Source organism: Anolis carolinensis, unplaced genomic scaffold (assembly GCF_035594765.1).
Source record: "Anolis carolinensis isolate JA03-04 unplaced genomic scaffold, rAnoCar3.1.pri scaffold_10, whole genome shotgun sequence".
In the NCBI taxonomy this organism is placed as follows: domain Eukaryota; kingdom Metazoa; phylum Chordata; class Lepidosauria; order Squamata; family Dactyloidae; genus Anolis; species Anolis carolinensis.
Window position 1 is genome coordinate 23,166,514 of NW_026943821.1, and position 21,393 is coordinate 23,187,906.

At 38.0% G+C, this 21,393-nt stretch overlaps 1 protein-coding gene across 3 annotated transcripts in view; it reads right to left on the bottom strand.

Moving 5' to 3' along the window:
* csmd2 (CUB and Sushi multiple domains 2) overlaps positions 1–21,393 on the bottom strand; it is a 632,593-nt gene that overhangs the window by 145,471 nt on the left and 465,729 nt on the right. For all 3 annotated transcript variants that reach the window (XM_062962418.1, XM_062962417.1, XM_062962419.1), the window contains 6 exons: positions 20,348–20,486; positions 19,520–19,707; positions 10,715–10,909; positions 7,015–7,131; positions 3,945–4,058; positions 2,281–2,376 (listed from right to left, as the gene is read on the bottom strand). In XM_062962418.1, coding sequence (XP_062818488.1) covers positions 2,281–2,376; positions 3,945–4,058; positions 7,015–7,131; positions 10,715–10,909; positions 19,520–19,707; positions 20,348–20,486 — 849 coding nt within the window. The remainder of the gene's footprint in view (positions 1–2,280; positions 2,377–3,944; positions 4,059–7,014; positions 7,132–10,714; positions 10,910–19,519; positions 19,708–20,347; positions 20,487–21,393) is intronic.

The window sequence follows — 21,393 nt, forward strand, 5'->3', positions numbered from 1 at the left end:
CAACAAAACACTGCATGGAAAGTTCCTTGACAAAATTGAAGGAAAAGCTGACAAGGAGAAGACCTGGCTCTGGCTCACAAATGGGACCCTGAAGAAGGAGACAGAAGGCCTGATCCTTGCAGCCCAGGAGCAAGACATCAGGACAAAGGCCATTCAGGCCAAGATCGAAAAATCAGCTGATGACCCAAAATGCAGACTGTGCAAGGAAGCTGACGAAACCATTGATCATATCTTCAGCTGCTGTAAGAAAATTCCACAGACAGACTACAAACAGAGGCACAACTCTGTGGCCCAAATGATTCATTGGAACTTATGCCTCAAGTACCACCTCCTAGGAGTAAAAAACTGGTGGGATCACAAACCTGCAAAACTATTGGAAAATGAGCACGCAAAGATACTGTGGGACTTCCGAATCCAGACTGACAAAGTTATGGAACACAACACACCAGACATCACACTTGTGGAAAAGAACAAGGTTTGGATCATTGATGTCGCCATCCCAGGTGACAGTTGCATTGACGAAAAACAACAGGAAAAACTCAGCTGCTATCAGGACCTCAAGATTGAACTTCAAAGACTCTGGCAGAAACCAGTGCAGGTGGTCCCGGTGATGATCGGAACATTGGATGCAGTGCCAAAAGATCTCAGCCGGCATTTGGAAACAATAGACATTGACAAAATTACAATCCGCCAACTGCAAAAGGCCACCCTACTGGGATCTGTGCGCATCATCCGAAAATATATCTCACAGTCCTAGACACTTGGGAAGTGTTCGACTTGTGATTTTGTGATACGAAATCCAGCATCTTTATCTTGTTTGCTATGTCATACAATATAATAATAATAATAATAATAATAATAATAATAATAATAATAATAATAATAATAATAATTTGCTGTGTCATACAACGTCGTTGTGTAAATAATAATAATAATAATAATATCTCCCCAGGTAGCTTCCAACATAATACAGGCAAACTTTCAATGCATTCAAAATGGATTGTTGACCTACAATGAAACTTTTTTTCCTGCTTGGTTAGATACTGAAACGTTCTGCATTGGACACTCTCTGAGAACTTGACCATTTTGGAGATAATTGATGAACATAGCTATGTACTCAAGTGTTTGAGCAGTAACATCTGAGGTCGATATGATGTGAATCAAGGTGCACATGAAGGTGTTAGTGGATGAATTTAACTATACATGCATTTTAAATTTTATAATTCATGGTTTTATAGAGTCTAATTAGAGTTTTAATTGATGTGGTACTGTTTTATTGGAGCATGCTTTAGATTCACATAATATGATAAATACTTTTTTGGGTTTCAAGGTTTTGAACATTGAGATGAGCATTAGATTTGATGGCGTATAAGACGTGAGTAAAAATTAATATGTCGTTGTTTTATTGAATGTATTTTGGGCAATGTAATTTGCCGACTGTTGTAAGCTGCCCTGAGTCCCTCCGGGTGGGAAGGGCTGGGAAAAAATGATGTAATACTACTCCTGTTTATGTGATTGTCTTAGTCAATTGTTATGTGGGGTTTTTTTTTTGGTATTTTATAGCGTTTTCGGTGTTTTATTGTACAATGTTTTATGCTGATTTTATATTGGAAACCGCCCTGAGTCCCTTTTGGGAGAGAGGGCGGTATACAAATAAACTTTTACTTACTTACTTACTAAATAAATAAAAATGATGTAAATAAACATTTCACAATGTCTTTGTGGGTCTATAAATAGCCTTGAGTCCCAGCTTCAGGGAAAAGTTGGGAAATGAATGAGGAAAAGGAGGAGGAGGAGTGATGATTGTGTCCTTGTCGAACTATTGGATATCATTTTTTCCCTTCATTCAGACAGAAATATCGGCAATAATCCTTCCAGCTACTCCTGCAGGGGCCTTTGTGTTGACCAAATAAGGATCTCCGTTTCAATTGGTCTAGCATGGTTGATCTCAGATAGAATTCAGTACAGGACTTGAATCGACATAAATAAATGTACATCTGCAAGAATTGGAACTGAGCAATTCTCCTGTGTCTGTACGCAGCAAGGGGCTGTCACGATGTTGTGATCCAGCGAAATGACGGATGCCCATTGGGACAGACACATCTTGGGACTGACTGGCATTGGTTGTTCCCAAGGCACATCGGGACATGCTTGCTGGTGACTGATATGGATGTCTGCAATTCACTAGAAAAGCTCCCTAGCCATTCCGCTCCATTGCTTAGTATACACAATGTTATGCAATGCAGATTATTATGGGATGGAGTGAGGTTTTCTACTCACCTTGGTAGACAAAATGGAAACCTTTGGCAGTGGCTTGACCCTTGGCACTAAACTTGATCAGGATTTGGTTGGTGGTGGCCAGAGGCAAGGACTCGCCTGCAAGAAGGGGAAGGAAGCAAAGAAAAGACAATCTCACATCAAAACACAATAGCATAAGAAATGCTTGTTAAGTAAAGGTAAAGGTTTCCCCTGACGTTAAGTCCAGTCGTATCCGACTCTGGGGGTTGGTGCTCATCTCCAATTCTAAACCAAAGAGCCAGCGTTGTCCGTAGACACCTCCAAGATCATGTGGCCATGGGCATGACTGCATGGAGTGCCGTTACCTTCCTTACCTATTGATCTACTCACATTGGCTTGTTTTCGAACTGCTAGGTTGGCAGGAGCTGGAGCTAACAGCGGGAGCTCAAGCCGCTCCCGGGATTTGAACCTGGCACCTTTTGGTCTGCAAGTTCAGCAGCTCAGCGCTTTAACGCACTTTGCCACTGGGGCTCCTTGTTTATTATACATTTATTAAACTTTCAGGTAACTCAGTAATTCCAATATTGGTGGATTAAAAAAATACAATACAGTAAGATTACTGTATCGGTGGAAGACCTTTTCCTTGTGGACTGTGACTGCGGCCCCATCTACACTGCCACATAATCCAGTTTCTGAATCCAGATTATCTGCTTTGGACTGGAATATAGAGCAGCGTAGACTCATATAATTTAGTTCAAAGCAGATAGTCTGGATTCAGAAACTGGATTATATAGGAGTTTAGATCAAGCCTGAAATTCATTAAACTATCTTATTTTTATCCCAGAATACCATAGAGGAGTGTTGGAGGTTAAAGCCATTCCTAGAGAAGATTAGTGTCTAGGAATATGCAATTTTTATTGCATACCATAGAATTGCCTAGAGGACCTAGCAAATTGCTAGAGAGACCATATTTTCCTGGGATGCAGATTGATAATACTGTGGATATGGGTTCCACAGTTATTAGGTCCTACTATATATGGAATAATAATAATAATAATAATAATAATAATAATAATAATAATAATAATAATGTATTTACTCAATTCTAATGCTCACCTTTTTTGACTAAATGACCTTCCCAAAATTAGGGTGCACATTAGATTCGCATAATATGGTAAATAATTTTTTTTGGGTTTCCAGGTTTTGTAAATTGAGGTGTGCATTAGATTTGATGGTGTATAAGACTCGAGTAAATACGATAATATAGCCGAAGGCAAAAACAATTATATATAATAATAATAATAATAATAATAATAATAATAATAATAATAATAAATTTACTCGATTCTAATGCTCACCATTTTTGACTAAATGACCTTTCCAAAACTGGAGCTTGCATTAGATTCGGGTAATATGATAAATACTTTTTGGTTTCAGGGTTTGGAACATTGAGATGAGCATTAGATTTGATGGCGTATAAGACTCGAGTAAATACAGTAATATAGCCTAAAGCAAAAACAAAATGCTATAGCTGATCCTAGTTTGTCTGTTCCTCCAAACAAGTCATCTCTAAATTGAGGTGACACCATCCAAGCAAAAATGGCTGGAAAGTTGGAACCAATTGGATCCTTCTATGGACCTCAAACCTTGGTGACCTTCCCGTTTCATCTTTGGAAGTCTTGGAGACATGAGCAACCAGTTCTTACCAGTGTGAGAACCAGAAAGAGAACTCAGGAGGCGGGAATGCTGGTTAGGACCGTCATGGACTTCAATGATGTCATGGAGAGCCGTCTGGAAAAAGGCAAACTGACCGAACACCACTGTCAATGAAGCACAATGAATAAAAGAAGGCATTATTAAAAGAAGGACGGAATTAGAGTTAGAAAGAGATTTCAAAACCCAAGGAATTCACTTAGAAGACAGGTTAAGGACCATTTATTCCAGCTTCCTACTTTCACCAGCAGAGTTGATGGTGAACCCTCAAGATTCAATAATAGAGAGGGAAGAAGAAAGCTAACTGAGGAATCCTTGCAAATTTTTGCCCCCTCCCCAAATTGCCCCCAAATTTGAGCTTTATGTTTTATCTGCTCTCAATACAATTAAAGATGTTTTTTGTTCCAGCTCCACAGATCAATTTTAAAGTTAAATTACCAAGCTGGATCTGACCTCAGTAACTGGAGCCAAAAATATCACTATTGCCCACTTCCAAGAGGTAGGATGAGAAAACTATTGAGATCGAGATCAGAAATCCTATTGAAAGTAACTGTGGTTTGGACAGAATTAATGCGTATTCGAATTGAGCCCAGGAGAAAGATTCTCGCTACATTCAGTTTTTCTCCCCTCAAAATTATTGCTTTCGTTGTAAATGTTCCTGGGTGACAAGCAGAATTTCTCCCCCTCCCTAAAAAGCGAGAAGGGAAAGAAATAACAGCAAGCTTATTAGTTTTTTTAAATAAAAAACAACTGCTTTCTAAAGATTTTGGATTATTTATGTGAGCGAGCATATATATATATATATATATACATATATATATACACATACATATATTTTCAAAGCACAACTGCAGCTTTCCGCCTTGAAACCCCGAGGCTCAAATTCTTGTTGTTGTCATCACTTGTTTTTCACTTGCGAGACCTGTGATTTGCAGCTTGTAAAGGCCTGTTTACAGATTCGCAAGCTCCCCGGTCCCTCTTTGTTGGGAAATTTTCACAGCAAAGCTGGCGGCAACAAACGTTTGCAATCTTTGCAAAATCAGCCCACTCCCCATTTGCCTCTGAAGCCGGCTGGGGAAATTCCCTAGCAAGTCCTTACCTTAAAAATGCTGACAAGCTAGCAGTAGAGCTTAGGAAAGTTACTTTTTTTGGGTTACAGTTCTTTCCTGGATCCCTTAGTGGCTGGAATCCCATTCACCCACCCTTGAATAAAGATAATGTTAACTTATTGATCAATGTTTTCTGTCCCCCAGTCGGTGATTGTTGTGGCTGATTATTAATTATTATTATTATTATTATTATTTTATTATGACACAGCAAACAAGATAGATATGCTGGATTTCATATCACAAAATCACAAGTCGAACACTTCCTAAGTGTCTAGGACTGTGTGATGTATTTTCAGATAATGCGCGCAGATCCCAGTAGGGTGGCCTTTTGCAGTTGGCAGATTGTAATTTTGTCAATGTCTATTGTTTCCAAATGCCGGCTGAGATCTTTTGGCACGGCACCCAGTGTGCCGATCACCACCGGGACCACCTGCACTGGTTTCTGCCAGATTATTATTATTATTATTATTATTATTATTATTATTATTATTATTGTGATTTTAGCTGTCACAGTTTTATTTTGTGTTTATACAGTAGAGTCTCACTTATCCAAGCTTCGCTTATCCAAGGTTCTGGATTATCCAAGCCATTTTTGTAGTCAATGTTTTCAATATATCGTGATATTTTGGTGCTAAATTCGTAAATACAGTATTTACAACATAACATTACTGCATATTGAACTGCGTTTTCTGTCAATTTTTTTTGCAAAACATGATGTTTTGGTGCTTAATTTGTAAAATCATAACCTAATTTGATGTTTAATAGGCTTTTCCTTAATCCCTCCTTATTATCCAAGGTATTCGCTTATCCAAGCTTCTGCCGGCCCGTTTTGCTTGGATAAGTGAGACTCTACTCCAATGTGTTTCTGCGCTGTAGATGTATTGTATGTGGTATATTATAATAATTTATAAATACATAATATATTGTATATACATATAATGTTGATAATAATATTATAATGGAATACAATATAATGGAGCCTTGGTGGCAAAGTGAGTTAAAGCGCTGAGCTGCTGAACTTGCAGACCGAAAGGTTGCAGGTTCAAATCCCAGGAGCGGAGTGAGCGCCCGCTGTTAGCTCCAGCTTCTGCCAACCTAGCAGTTCGAAAACATGCCAATGTGAGTAGATCAATAAGTACCACTCTGGCGGGAAGGTAACGGCGCTCCATGCAGTCATGCCGGCCACATGACCTTGGAGGTGTCTATGGACAAGGCCGGCTCTTCGGCTTAGAAATGGAGATGAGCACCAACCCCCAGAGTCAGAAATGACTGGACTTAACGTCAGGGAAAACCTTTACCTTTACCTACAATATTATACTAATAATACAATCTATATATATAAAAGGGTAATGAAATTTCGGCCTAGGACAAAACAACAAAACTACACATCCCAGAAACACTAAATTTGGCAGCACAACCCCTCATCCATGCCTCTACGTTCATACAACAAAAGAAAAGAAAAATAAAGTCCTAATTAGAGGGAGAGGAATAATTGTTTTTATCCAATTGCTGCCAGTTAGAAGGCTAAGCTCCATCAGGGGAAAACCTTTACTCTTTACCTTAACTACCACCAATATCTCAATACTTTATTTCCCATACCACTATACTTCGCCACAGCAACGCGTGGCTGGGCACAGCTAGTATAATAATAGTGACTTTTAATTCATTTCCACTGAAATGAAAACAAAACGTTCCTTATCCTAAAATAACCAGAGAGAGTTGAAGATAGAATCACAGAATCGTAGAATAGTAGAGTTGGAAGAGACCTCGTGGGCCATCCGGTCCACCCCCCTGATGTGACTATCTTGTTCTCTTATGGGCCTTAGAAGGCACTGGAGAACATTTGGTGGCAAATTTTAAGACGGGTCAGTCTTCCAGAGAAAGTCAATCCACCCAACAGCTGCCAAGCTTGGTTTATTCCCTCCCTTGCTTAAGAATATCCAAGTTTATGTACCATAGTCTTTGGGCACCACGATGAAATAGAGGCACACTTGTCCAGTGGTGTAATTCCGGGGGTAGTTTGGAGACAGGACGACCCCATCCGACCCTGTGTACTGTCCTCCGCACGGGGCTGAAACGAAGAGAATTTTCTTTTCAAAAAAGGTAGTTTGGAGAGCATACTTTCTCCTATCCCTCCCCCCCAAAAAAGAGCCCTCCTTGTGCATTCTTTTAATTCAATGCACAGCATGTGCATGCTGCAGATTCTCATTATGGAAATGTAGAATTCACCCTAAGCAGAGCTTGTCCCTGATACATATTTCATGAGGATCACGGTGCCATCGACTACAGGGAAGAACACCTTAAAGGATGTGTTGCCTGCCTTCCCCCACAATCTTTTTGATCTTTGAAGAGGGCATGCTTGATGGGTTGTCGTCGTCGCCTCAATACGTCAAAGGCAGAGGCCCTATCTGGCCATGGGAGCAAAGCAGAGCCATCCTTGAGTAGAACTTGGATGGGAGACTGCCAATGAACATCATGGAAGGTAGACTCTGTCAGAGTAATTTACGCAGCGCAGCAGCAGTTGGATGGGGTCAGTGGAACGCAGAACGAAGAGACACCCAGAGACGTTGGTAAAACTATATACAAAGTTTTACTGTACAAGACAAACAGGCTTGCAGACAATGGACACAGGACTTAACACTTAGGCAGACAGCACTCAACTCAACTCAGAACAGAACTGATGCAATCAGCAATGCACACACACTTGTGTCTGGACACTCCCCAGTTCCAGCCACACATCAAGGACATCACAGCTTCTTAGTAATTAACTCTTTCCAGACTATAGTACACTCTGGATGATGCAATCAGTATGCAATACAGGAAAGACACAAATTTCATTTAAACACTACCAATACACAAATCCCACACTAACAATTCCCCCTCTTTAAATGTAATTTTGTCTTCTTAAATATATACATCATCTAAGCACATATGAATCAACTTATTTTACATTCATTACATTCAATTGTTTTCTTAATTCTACATGTTTGAGGATTGGCAAAGGCTTTGTCAGAATATCTGCCACATTGGACTCAGTAGGACAATATTGTAACATCACCATATTGTCATCAATCATTTGCTTTACTATATGGTATCTAACCCCTATATACTTGGTTCTGTTTTTTAGATTTTCAGTTTCTGTCATGGTGATACAAGCTTGTGAATCCTCTTTGATTACAATAGGAGTTTTACATTGCTATCCTATGTCTGACATTAGCCGTTGCAGCCATTGGATCTCATTTATGACTTCACCGCATATTCTGACTCGGTGGTACTATGTGCTACATTGTTCTGTTTTCGAGATCGCCATACTAACATATTACCAGCATATTTTACAACATCAAAGTCATCACAGCTTCTTAGTAATTAACTCTTTCCAGACTATAGTACACTCTGGATGATGCAATCAGTATGCAATACAGGCAAGACACAAATTTCATTTAAACACTACCAATACACAAATCCAACATCAACAGACTCTATTCCAGCAAAACCATCTCTGAGCAGTCCTCGCTTAAGGAAAACCTATATAATTTGTTGGGTTGCCCCAAATCAATAGGCAACTTGAAAGCAAAAATATATACAAGTGAGTTATTGAAGTGCTATTACGTCGCCGATGGCCTCCGACCATGTTTTTATTGTGTGATGTTGCGTTTTATAATTACTGTATATACTCGAGTATAAGCCTAGTTTTTCAGCCCTTTTTTAGGACTAAATAAGCCCCCTTTGGCTTATACTCGGGTGAGGATCCTGGTTGGCTTATATTTGGGTCAGTTTATACTCAAGAATATATGGTACATTTATTATTTTTCTCTATTATTATTGGTATTGTTACATTTATTATTTTACTCTATTATTATTACATTTATTATTGTACTCTATTATTGTTGCTACTATTACATTTAATTTACTCTATTTTTATTATTATTAATAATACATTTATTATTTCACTCTGATCTTATTATTATTACATTTATAATTCTACTCTATTTATTATTACATGTATTATTGTACTCTACTATTGTTGCTACTATTACATTTATTTTACTCTATTTTTATTATTATTATTAATAATAATACATTTATTATTTCACTCTGATCTTACTATTATTATTGCATTTATTATTTTACTCTATTTATTATTACATGTATTATTTTACTCCATTATTATTAAAAGGATACATAAGCACATTTACATTGAAGAAGATGAGAATAATGATTTAATCAGAGTTGGACAGTCTTATCTTAAATTAGAGCTTGATGTAAATATTCAAAAACATTTAACCTACTGATGCCTCAATTAATGTGCAATATCGCTGCCTTGCAGCGTTTTAATTTTTGTATACTTTTTATCATGTTTTAATTGTTTTGTTTTATAGTATATTTGTTGCTGGCCCTCGTGGCAGAATGTAAGCCGCTCTGAGTCCCCTCAGGGAGAAGGGCGGGCTATAAATGCATTTAATAAATAAATAAATAAATAAATACATAAATAATGTAATTTTATTGGTATCTATTTTTATTTCTGAAATTTCCCACCCTCAGTTTATACCTGAGTCAATGATTTCCCAGTTTTTTGTAGTAAAATTAGGTGCCTCGGCTTATATTCGGGTCGGCTTATACTCGAGTATATACGGTTTATTTTATGTACTATGCTTTGATATGGTTATGTACATACTGAATGGACACATTAATTATTTTTTAAAATTTTTATCGAAGTTTTTTTAGTCTTAATTTACTCTGCTCTTAACTTGATATAGAACAACTTGGTTTCCATTTTGGGGAAAAGGTGGGATATACCGACACAACTTGCACTTTTGGCCCAGTTTCTTTTGGAGCCAACCCAAGATTTTATCATTATATTTATTGTATGTGATCTTTTATGACCTGTTTTATTGTTGATTGACTTGTTTTACTGTTTTGTTTTTTATATTGTTTGATGTCCGGGCTTGGCCCCATGTAAGCTGCCCCGAGTCCCTTCGGGGAGATGGGGCGGGGTATAAAAATTATTATTATTATTATTATTATTATTATTATTATTATTATTATTATTATTATATAAATAAAATATATTTTCAAGGTATCGTATTTTTTATTTTTGTGAAAAGAGGACAGTAAAGAAATCTGGTAAGAATACAATCAACTCATTTGAAGTGTAGTCTCAAGATGAGTTCTACAGATGGACAACAGACAGCCAAAGAAGTCAAAGAGTTGGGTCTGGGAGCAAATCAAGGCTGAATCTTTCCTAGAAGACTAAATAATTGAGTTGAGGCTATTGTATATTGGACATATCAGCATAGATTACAACTTATTGTGAGCAATAATACTGGGTAAAGGAGGAAAATCAAATTACAGGTGGATTGATCCAATTCAGCCCAAATTTGTAAGAACCTGGGAATAGTTGTTGATGACCAAGGTTCTTGGAGGTCTTTCATTCATAAGGTCAACATACATTGGAGCTGACTTAACCATGAATAGTGACACCATGGCTTGAACAACCAGGTTAGACCCATTCAATTAACTGCTCAAGGTGAGTCAACACAAAAGTGACCTCCATTGATTCAATGGGTCTTCACAACTTAGGGTTCACACCTCATCCATAACAATGTAGCTGGATGTTCCACTTGATGTTCAATTTGTCATTCCTTGTAACTTACCTGTGCACACCGGCCGTGGTTTGTTCCACACAGGCTTCCCATCAGCTCCCATGATGCATGTCAAGGTGGAAGCCCCTTCAATCATGTAGCCACTATCGCAATAGTAGGTGATGGTTGATCCAAGTTTCAACTCGCTTCCAGCCCGGGTCCCATTCTTAATCAGGCCTGGGTCAAAGCAAGATTCTCTGGGATTCTCTACAATGAAGAAAACATTACGGGATGTTAATTGATTCCTGCTTATGAGCCATAGGTATACTACATGCTGAAAGTGCCTTTCAGGAAAAGAATGATGGCAGGACAGCTGAAAATAAGGATGTCTGACAATGCTCTTGGTTTATATTTTAATGGATTTAACCAACTCTGTATGGGCTGGGCTGTGGTGCAGCTGGTTAGTAGCCAGCTGCAATAAATCACTATTGACTGAGAGGTAATGAGTTCAAACCAGCCTGGGTTGGATAGAGTGCCCAACCATTAAAATAGCATAGCTCGTTGTTGACCTAAGCAACCCGAAAGATAGGGTTGTTGTATGTTTTCCAGGCTGTATGGCCATGTTCCAGGAGTATTCTCTCCTGACGTTTCACCCACATCTATGGCAGGCATCCTCAGAGGTTGTGAGGTGTTAACAATCCAAAAGATAGTTGCATCCATCAAGTAGGCAATTTAGATATCGCTTATGCGGGGAGGCTAATTTAACTAATTTATGACACCATAAAAATCACCCAGCACCGTGCGGAAGAAGGACTCGGTATCACTGCTGCTTCACCATCCACTTGTGACACCGAGTCCTTGATGGAGTGCTTCCTCATTTTTCTGCACGTTGCTGGACGATTTTTATGGTGGCCGGAATCGAGTATACCCTCATGAAGCTGGAAGCTGGAAAATGTTAAATTGCCTCTGTGTCTTTGTCTCTGTTTTTGTCTGTATGTTGTATGTCTAATGGCATTGAATGTTTGCCATGTATATATACATTGTGATCTGCCCTGAGTCCCCTTTGGGGTGAGAATAATACTGCAAATAAATAAATAAATAAATAAATAAATAAACAAACAAACAAATAAATAAATAAATAAATTTCTTTGACAAATGTAGAACAGGACAAACCACTATATCCATAGATTATTGGCCTTTCAATGTGTTCCATAAAAATGCATTCAAGAACTTGGACTCAGTGTGTACATTACTAACATTAGCACTTCGTTCATTGGGGCATACAATAATAATAATAATAATAATAATAATAATAATAATAATAATTATTATTATTATTATTATTATTATTATTATTATTATTATTTATACCCTGCCAACATCTCCCCACGGAGATGGTGGCGGCTCACATTGTTACAAAAGTAAAAACACAAATACATTAGCATAATATACACAGGTTAAAACACAATCTTCTATATATATAAAAGAGTGATGGCATCAGGGCAGTGGACAAAACAACAAAACTACAGGCCCCCCAACCTCGAAATTTGACAACACAACCCATCATTCACGGCTCTAGGTTGATACAACAAAAATAAAATAAAAATAAAGTCCTAATTAGAGGGAGAGGAATAATAGTTTTTATCCAATTGCTGCCAGTTAGAAAGCTAAGCTCCACCCACTTGGTCTCCTAGCAACCTACTCAACCCAGGGGACAGGCACAGTTAGGCCTCACTTAGGCCTCTTCCACAGATTATCAGATTTGAACTGGATTATATGGCAGTGTAGACTCAAGGCCCTTCCACACAGCTATATAACCCATTTAGAATCTTATATTATCTGCTTTGAACGGGATTATCTTGACTCCACGCTGCCATATAATCCATTTCAGTGTGCATACTAAACATAAAGACAACCATACAACAGACATTCAATACCACCACTACCTCAACAATTTCTCACCAACACCACCAGACAATACCACAGCAACGTGTGGCTGGGCACAGCTAGTAAGGTAATAAAAAAAAGTTAAAACATAATACAATGTGCCCAATAATGCTTCCATTTGAAGGCTAAACACCCAAATAAGTCCTGATGATTTTTCCCTGTTAAAACACACTCACAAACACACACATAACCACACACACTCCCCACAATGGATTTGGGAGTGGATGAAGGATGTACAAAGAAATGGATTAGACGGATTGTCCATCACGGGCTAAATAGGCGCCGGGAAGCAATCACAAATCTTGAATCAAAAAAAGTGTCTCTTTTCTATTTCTCTTCCTAATATCTATTTCTTCCTTTCTCTCTCTCTGCATGAAATATAATTAGGGGCTTTGATTAATCCAGAGCTTCTGTCATTTCAACATTGTTCATTGAAAGCCCAGGGCTTTTTTTTTTTTTACTGCATTTTATTTTAATTGTGAACGATACGGTCCAGGAACAATCAGGAAAAATGTGCCTTGGAATTAGATTGTCATAGTTCCTTTCTTCAAAGAAATAGAATAAATCTCGCCCTTTCTTCTCCAAAGACTCGAAACCTGTCCCATTCGAGGGCCTTCGCAATTTGCAAAAAGACCGGGGAGTTATATTGTTCGCTTCTTTGCAAGTTTCCTGTGTGATAAATGAAGGCAGGCGGAAAAGGAGTTTCTAAAGACTGCAAATGGAGACGGCCTCCCACAAATGGGAAACCTTGTTACCTCTAAAGCAGTTGCCTCTGAGGAGGCTTTTGAACTTCGAAACTGGTTGGACTCGAGCCCATAAGCCAAAACCAATTATCCTTTCCGAGGGAGAAAACTTTGGAAAGCTCTTATTCTTGTCCGTGAGAATGAAAGGAGGCAAAGATTTATATCTCCACGAAAGTCTGGTGAACTTCTGTGTCCTTCAGAACTCTTCACCAAGCTGGGATGGAAACCGAAGAAGAACCTCATGTACTGAATCATGCGGACATGCTCTTCTCACATAGACCTGGTCACATCTAAGCTGGTAGATCTCAATCTTTGGGGGTTTTTTTGGTCAGGCTTCAATCTACAGAAATCTGAGTCGGTAGGGTTCATGGTTAGAAGCTTGTGGGAGATGGGTTCCAAAACATCTGGAAGACCAACAATGGAGAACCTATGCTACATGAGAAGAATTCACAGTCTAGTTCAGTCCTGTGTTGAGACATGGCCCAGTTCCTGTAATGGGCATCACTGGTGGTGGCTCTGCATGTATCTGTGTTGAAGTTTGTCGTTGTTTATTTATTTATTTACAGTATTTATACTCCACCCTTCTCACCACGAAGGAGACTCAGGGCGGATTACAATGAACATATATGATCATCATCATCATTTAATTACTTATTAATCGCCCTCCATCCACGATGCTCTAGGTGATTTACAAGATATATGGTAAACATTCAATGCCATCAGACAAACAACATACAGTATAGACACACACAGAGGCAATTTTAACATTTCCAGCTTCATGAGGGTATGCTCAATTCCGGCCACAGGGGGAGCTGTTGCTTCATCATCCATGAGTGACCCATGAGTGCTGTACTTCCTCATTCCTTTCCACGAGCTGCTGGCAGTTTTTGTTGGTATATTTTTAGTGTAAGGGTGAAATGATGAATCAAGTGTTTTTACTGTTGAAGGTTTGCAACTGTGTACCGGACATGTTTTCCAGCAACTTAAGTGTTAACAGCAGGCCAGTTTCGAGTGATAGCCTGCAAAGCCAATAGGTCATGACTTCCAGTCTGAGAGGGCGTTCATCTTTCTGCTGTGGAATGTGCTGTTATTGGCAGTATGTGAGCTTTGCTGATCGGCAAGGAGAAAGCATGTCTCCTATGAATGATGGACTTTGGTAACTTGTAAATAATTTGCATATAGAATAAAGTCTAAGAACCGCTGCATTCAGCTGATTAACAACTGTGGTGTCGTTTTTCGGTGCTGCTTATCCGGACGGGCAAGCAGTTTGACTGAGGATGGATTGGTGAGAGGCATTGGATCACCAATAAATCAGGGTAGTGCGGAGCTGATGATTTTTTTTAATCCCACCCTGACAGTTTTATGGTGTTGTAAATTAGTTAAATTAGCCTCCCGCATAAAGCGTACCTAAATTTCCTACTTGACAGATGCAACTGTCTTTCGGGCTGCTTGGGTAAACAGCAGGCTGGGCTATTTAATGGTCGGGGACTTAACCTGTCCTGGTGGTGCAGCCTATTAAAGCCCTGAGCTGATGAACTTGCAGACCAAAAGGTCCCAGGTTCCAATCTGAGGAGCAAAGTGAGCACCTGCTATTAGCTCCAGCTTCTGCCAACCTAGCAGTTCAAAAACATGCAAATGTGAGTAGATCAATAGGTACCGCTCTGGTGGAAAGGTAGCGGCACTCCATGCAGTCATGCTGGTCACATGACCTTGGAGGTGTCTATGGACAACGCCGGCTCTTCAGCTTAGTCATGGAGATGAGCACCAAACCCCAGAGTCGGACACGACTAGACTTAATGTCAAAGGACACCTTTACCTTTTAAAAATAAATATGGTTTTGATGATGCCGGAGAGCAAGAAGAGCCCCACAAACACGTGCCAGTCTCTCATGACCGCCCTCAATAACACACCTTCCTTTTTTTTTTTGACATCTGAAGAATGTTTTTCCTAAACCCATTTCCCAGACGGGAGGAAACTCTCACCCCTCCAGGCTTCCTATGGCCGTCCTTTTTTCTTTTCTTGGTAATTATTGGTTCCTTTCATCTCCGAAGCAGTGACAGCTTCGGCTTGACACTCTGCTTCCCACCCGACTGTCAGGCATCTTTGCCGTACCTCTTGATCTTTGGCTCTGAGCTTTTTTTGGAGAAGAACACAGTAATACCCTTGGAGAAAAGGGTTCTTCCTGGCCATCTTTTGCATGGTTTCTTCTCCAGGCTCTTTCTCAATGTGTTTTCCCCATCCTCCATCTAAAAATGTGCTAGGGAATGTTGCTGCAGGACATGCTCTCCACCACGTCCGTTGAGGTTGCCTTTTGTTTTTGCTCGGTCACGACTTTGCTCCGCGTCGTTCCCTTCCTGTTTCATGTAGTGATGCAGCTCAAAACAAGGAACTCTTCCGAGGATTGCTCCTCAGGCAAAAACATATGGAAGTTGTCAAGGAACGAGGTTCAATAAGACATATAACAAGTTTCTTGAGGGAGAAACCCACACTCTGTCTTTGTCTTGATCCAATCTGATGAAAATGGGCAAGGAAATTGTAGCCGAAGGTTACGTATAGGCAGAGGGGCAAGAGAGAATGGCTAGAGGTAGTTTTACACTTCCAGGTTTTTAATTCTGGTCTCCATGGATTCCATGAATGGATGTGGTCTGGTTGTAACTTCCCACCCGCTGCCTTTTTTCGCTTCTATTTATTTATTTGCATTCATTCGATGCAGTATACATTGTACTTTTGTGGCCTTTCCAGTCCATCATTCAATCTCCTGTTAATCAAAACATCTTCTCCTTCCTGCTCTCACTCTGCCTTTGAAATAATAATAATAATAATAATAATAATAATAATAATAATAATAATCTATATATATAAAAGAGTGATGGCATCAGGGCAGCGGACAAAAGAACAAAACTACAGGCTCCCCAACCTCAAAATTTGACAACACAACCCATCATTCACGGCTCTAGGTTGATACAACAAAAAGAAAAGAAAAATAAAGTCCTAATTACAGGGAGAGGAATAATAGTTTTTATCCAATTGCTGCCAGTTTGAAGGCTAAGCTCCGCCCACTTGGTCTCCTAGCAACCTACTCAGCCCAGGGGACAGGCACAGTTAGGCCTCACTTAGGCCTCTTCCACAGATTATCAGATTTTAACTGGATTATATGGCAGTGTAGACTCAAGGCCCTTCCACACAGCTATATCACCCATTTAGAATCTTATATTATCTGCTTTGAACTGGATTATCTTGACTCCACACTGCCATATAATCCACTTCAGTGTGCATACTAAACATAAAGACAACCATACAACAAACATTCAATGCCACCACTACCTCAACAATTTCTCACCAACACCACCAGACAACGCCACAGCAACGCGTGGCCAGGCACAGCTAGTAATAATATAATAGCTGTAAGAAAATTGCACAGACAGACTACAAACAGAGTTCTTACAAGCTCAGCTTTCCACAATGCCTCCAACACACCTTGAGCTTTTGCACTGAAATCCATCGGTTCCCAATGGTACAGCTTGGTGGGTGGCATATAGAAATGGATATCTCCATTGGTGCATTTAGGGGAGTGACATAAAAAAGTGAGGATGGGCGAAGGAGAAGAGAAGAAAAGCTCCTTCTTTCCGAACTCACACAATGGCACTTACTTAATCAGGGCATATTTTATTAAAAGTGACATGCTTTGCCAAAGACGGTCAGGGAGGCGAATCCAAAGGCTAAACCACTCATTCTTAAAGGGAATCATTTAAGTTTTAATTGACTGGAATGTGAATAATTCATAATTGGGGTTTAGCTTAAGTATTTTATAGCTAAGTATAGAGATGGACTTGGAGAGGAAAAAAGGAGGAGGGCGGCGTCATGGGAGTTCCTTGATGGATTTTTAATAATCTTATGGGTCACTAGCCGGGGGGTTGCTGAAAGATTAGTTTATCTTGGGATAATAGCACCTGAATACACTGAATTGTTGCACTTACTTTATTTTTTAGTGGATGGGGATGCAGAATTTGCTCTTATTGCCTTTGAGAAGGGGGTCCTTTTAACTTCAAGTTTCCTCCCCAGATAAACAATGGTTAACCCTACAAGATTTTTCATATTACTGTATATACTCGAGTATAAGCCTAGTTTTTCAGCCCTTTTTTAAGACTGAAAAAAAAAACATCCTCGGCTTATACTTGGGTGAGGGTCCTGGTAGGCTTATACTCAAGTATATATGGTATATTTGTTATTTTTCTCTATTATTATTGGTATTGTTACATTTATTATTTTACTCTATTAATTATTATTATTACATTTATTATTTTACTGTATTATTGTTGTTACTTTTACATTTATTTTTCTCTATTATTATTAGTATTGTTACATTTATTATTTTACTCTATTAATTATTATTATTACATTTATTATTTTACTCTATTATTACTCTATTTATTTTTCTCTATTATTATTGGTATTGTTACATTTATTATTTTACTCTATTAATTATTATTATTATTACATTTATTATTTTACTCTATTATTGTTGTCACTTTTACATTTATTTTTCTCTATTATAATTGGTATTGTTACATTTATTATTTTACTCTATTAATTATTATTATTATTACATTTATTATTTTACTGCAAATATTATTATTATTACATGTATTATTTCACTCTATTATTATTAAAAGGATACATAAGCACATTTACATTGAAGAAGATGAAAATAATGGTTTAATCAGAGTTGAACAGTCATATCTTAAATTACAGTTTGAGGTAAAGATTCAAAAACATTTAAACTATTAATGCCTCAATTAATGTAATTTTATTGGTATCTCAGCTTATACTGGAGTCAATGTTTCCCCAGTTTTTTGTGGTAAAATTAGGTGCCTCGGCTTATATTCGGGTCGGCTTATACTCGAGTATATGCGGTATGTACTTTATTTTATTTATTTATTTATTTATTTAAATAGATATACATTTATAAGTGTTTGTTGCATACAGTGCAATACTTCCAAGCTATTAGTGTTCCAGAACCATTTCTCAGATAATATATTTTCTTTAAGGAATCACAATTTTCTATTTAAATAGTATATATAAATCTATTTATTTATTTACTACATTTATTTCCTGCCCTTCTCACCCCAAAGGGGACTCAGAGTGGCTTACAAATTATATGTACATACAATATATTATATTATTAGCATAGCACAATGTTAACATTATATATTACTATATTGTACTATACCACTATACTGTATTATTAGTAATATTACATGTAATATATAATATATAAATAATATTATTATATTGTCTTATTATTAGTATTATATTGTATTAAATTACAATGTTATCAATATTATATGCATATACAATATATTATATTATTAGCATAGCACATTGTTAACATTATATATTACTATATTGTACTATACTGTAATATTATTAGTAATATTACATGTAATATATAATATATAATTTATATTATTATATTGTATTTTTATTAGTATTATATTGTACTACATTATCATATTATTATCAATATTATATGTATATACAATATATATATTATTAGCATAGCACAATATTAACATTATCTATTACTATATTATACAATATAATATAATTTATATTATTATATTGTATTATTATTAGTATTATATTGTACTACATTATCATATTATTATCAATATCATATGTATACACAATATATTATTTTATTATATATTATTAGTTATAAAGGTATCATAGTATTTGTCTCTTCCCTGCCTACAGTTTTATAGGTTCCTCTATATACATTTTTATATTAATTTTACATTGTTGGATCATTGGTTGCATTCATTAACAAAGATCTCTAAAGTTCTCCTCTTAAGAGTACAGTTATTTTATCCATTATCAACAAAAAGGTTTTTAAAAAAAGGCTTTGCAAAACATCTTCTGTTTTGAAAACCAATGTTTTGGAGCAGATTGTTAATATGCTTCAGAATACATCCACTTTGTAGAAACACACATACACATACACATACTCACACAGCTCCTTCGTCACTTTTGGAAGCATTATATAGGCTCGAATTTCAGGGCAAGCACAGCAGATGTATAGGCGAAAAGGATCAGAATCCCATGACTTTCGGAAGTGCAATTATTATTATTTTTTGAAAAGTGGGTATGCCAATGGAAAGAATAAAGGCATCTTCGGGATTGATACCTGTGTAGTGGATCACAAATCCAATATTGCTGACCGAGGCGTCGCTCCGAAAGGCCAAGAAGAGGTTGTTGCTGCTGCTTTCAATCCGCTCAGGCAACTGGGTGTCATAGAAACTCCCAATCAGGGGGCTGAGAGAGTTCGGCCCGTCGTAGATGTGCAAAAAGTCGTAACCTGCTTCCAAGTTGAAACTGAAGGAGAAGAAGACAGAAACAGCATGGCATTGTATAATAATAATAATAATAATAATAATAATAATAATAATAATAATAATAATAATATTGATTGAGGTAAAAAATCAGAAACTCCTCAAAGCACAAGAGACAAAGAATCAGTGCAAGAAAACTGCACTACAAACTAGAGCTGATAGCTGGCACAACAAAGCATTGCATGGAAAGTTCCTTGACAAAATTGAAGGAAAAGCTGATAAGAAGAAGACCTGGCTCTGGCTCACGAATGGGACCCTGAAGAAGGAGACAGAAGGCCTGATCCTTGCAGCCCAGGAGCAAGACATCAGAACAAAGGCAATTAAGGCCAAGATTGAAAAATCAGCTGATGACCCAAAATGCAGACTGTGCAAGGAAACGGACGAAACCATTGATTATATCCTCAGCTGTTGTAAGAAAATTGCACAGACAGACTACAAACAGAGGCACAACTCTGTAGCCCAAATGATTCATTGGAACTTATGCCTCAAGTACCACCTCCCAGCAGCAAAGAACTGGTGGGATCACAAACCTGCAAAAGTATTGGAAAATGAGCACACAAAAATACTGTGGGATTTCCGAATCCAGACTTCTGGACAGTCGGAATAGAAATGGAAGAACCTACATGTGAAACACCAAGGCGATGACGTAGTCGGGAGAGACTGTCAGCTTCCAGTCGCACTCTTTTCCTGGGGGATAAGGCTCTGGGTAGTTTGGTGACAAGATCACCCCAGAAGGTCCAGTGAGGATCCCACCACAAGGAGCTGAAAGAGGAAGAAAGCAAAGCTATTTATGTATTGACTTTGTTTTGATCCCACCTTAATCCAAATATAGGAATTAGGTTGACTCTAAACACCATAGAATGGATGCAGTTTGGTACCACTTTAGCTGTCATGGTTCCATGTTATGAGATCCTGGGAGTTATAATTTTGTGAAGCATCAGCATTATTTGACAGAGACGTCTAAAGACCTTGTAAAACTATAGTTCCCAGGATAGTTAAAACAGGGCCAAACTGCATTAATTCTACAGTGTAGATGCACCCGTAAGGATTTATAATCCTGCTAACGATAATCCCACTTATCCCCATTAATTCCTTAATAATAATAACAATAATAATCTATATATATAAAAGAGTGATGGCATCAGGGCAGCGGACAAAACAACAAAACTACAGGCCCCCCAACCTCGAAATTTGACAACACAACCCATCATTCACGGCTCTAGGTTGATACAACAAAAAGAAAAGAAAAATAAAGTCCTAATTACAGGGAGAGGAATAATAGTTTTTATCCAATTGCTGCCAGTTTGAAGGCTAAGCTCCACCCACTTGGTCTCCTAGCAACCTACTCAGCCCAGGGGACAGGCACAGTTAGGCCTCACTTAGGCCTCTTCCACAGATTATCAGATTTGAACTGGATTATATGGCAGTGTAGACTCAAGGCCCTTCCACACAGCTATATAACTCATTTAGAATCTTATATCATCTGCTTTGAACTGGATTATCTTGACTCCACACTGCCATATAATCCACTTCAGTGTGCATACTAAACATAAAGACAACCATACAACAGACATTCAATACCACCACTACCTCAACAATTTCTCACCAACACCACCAGACAACGCCACAGCAACGCGTGGCCGGGCACAGCTAGCAATAATAATAATAA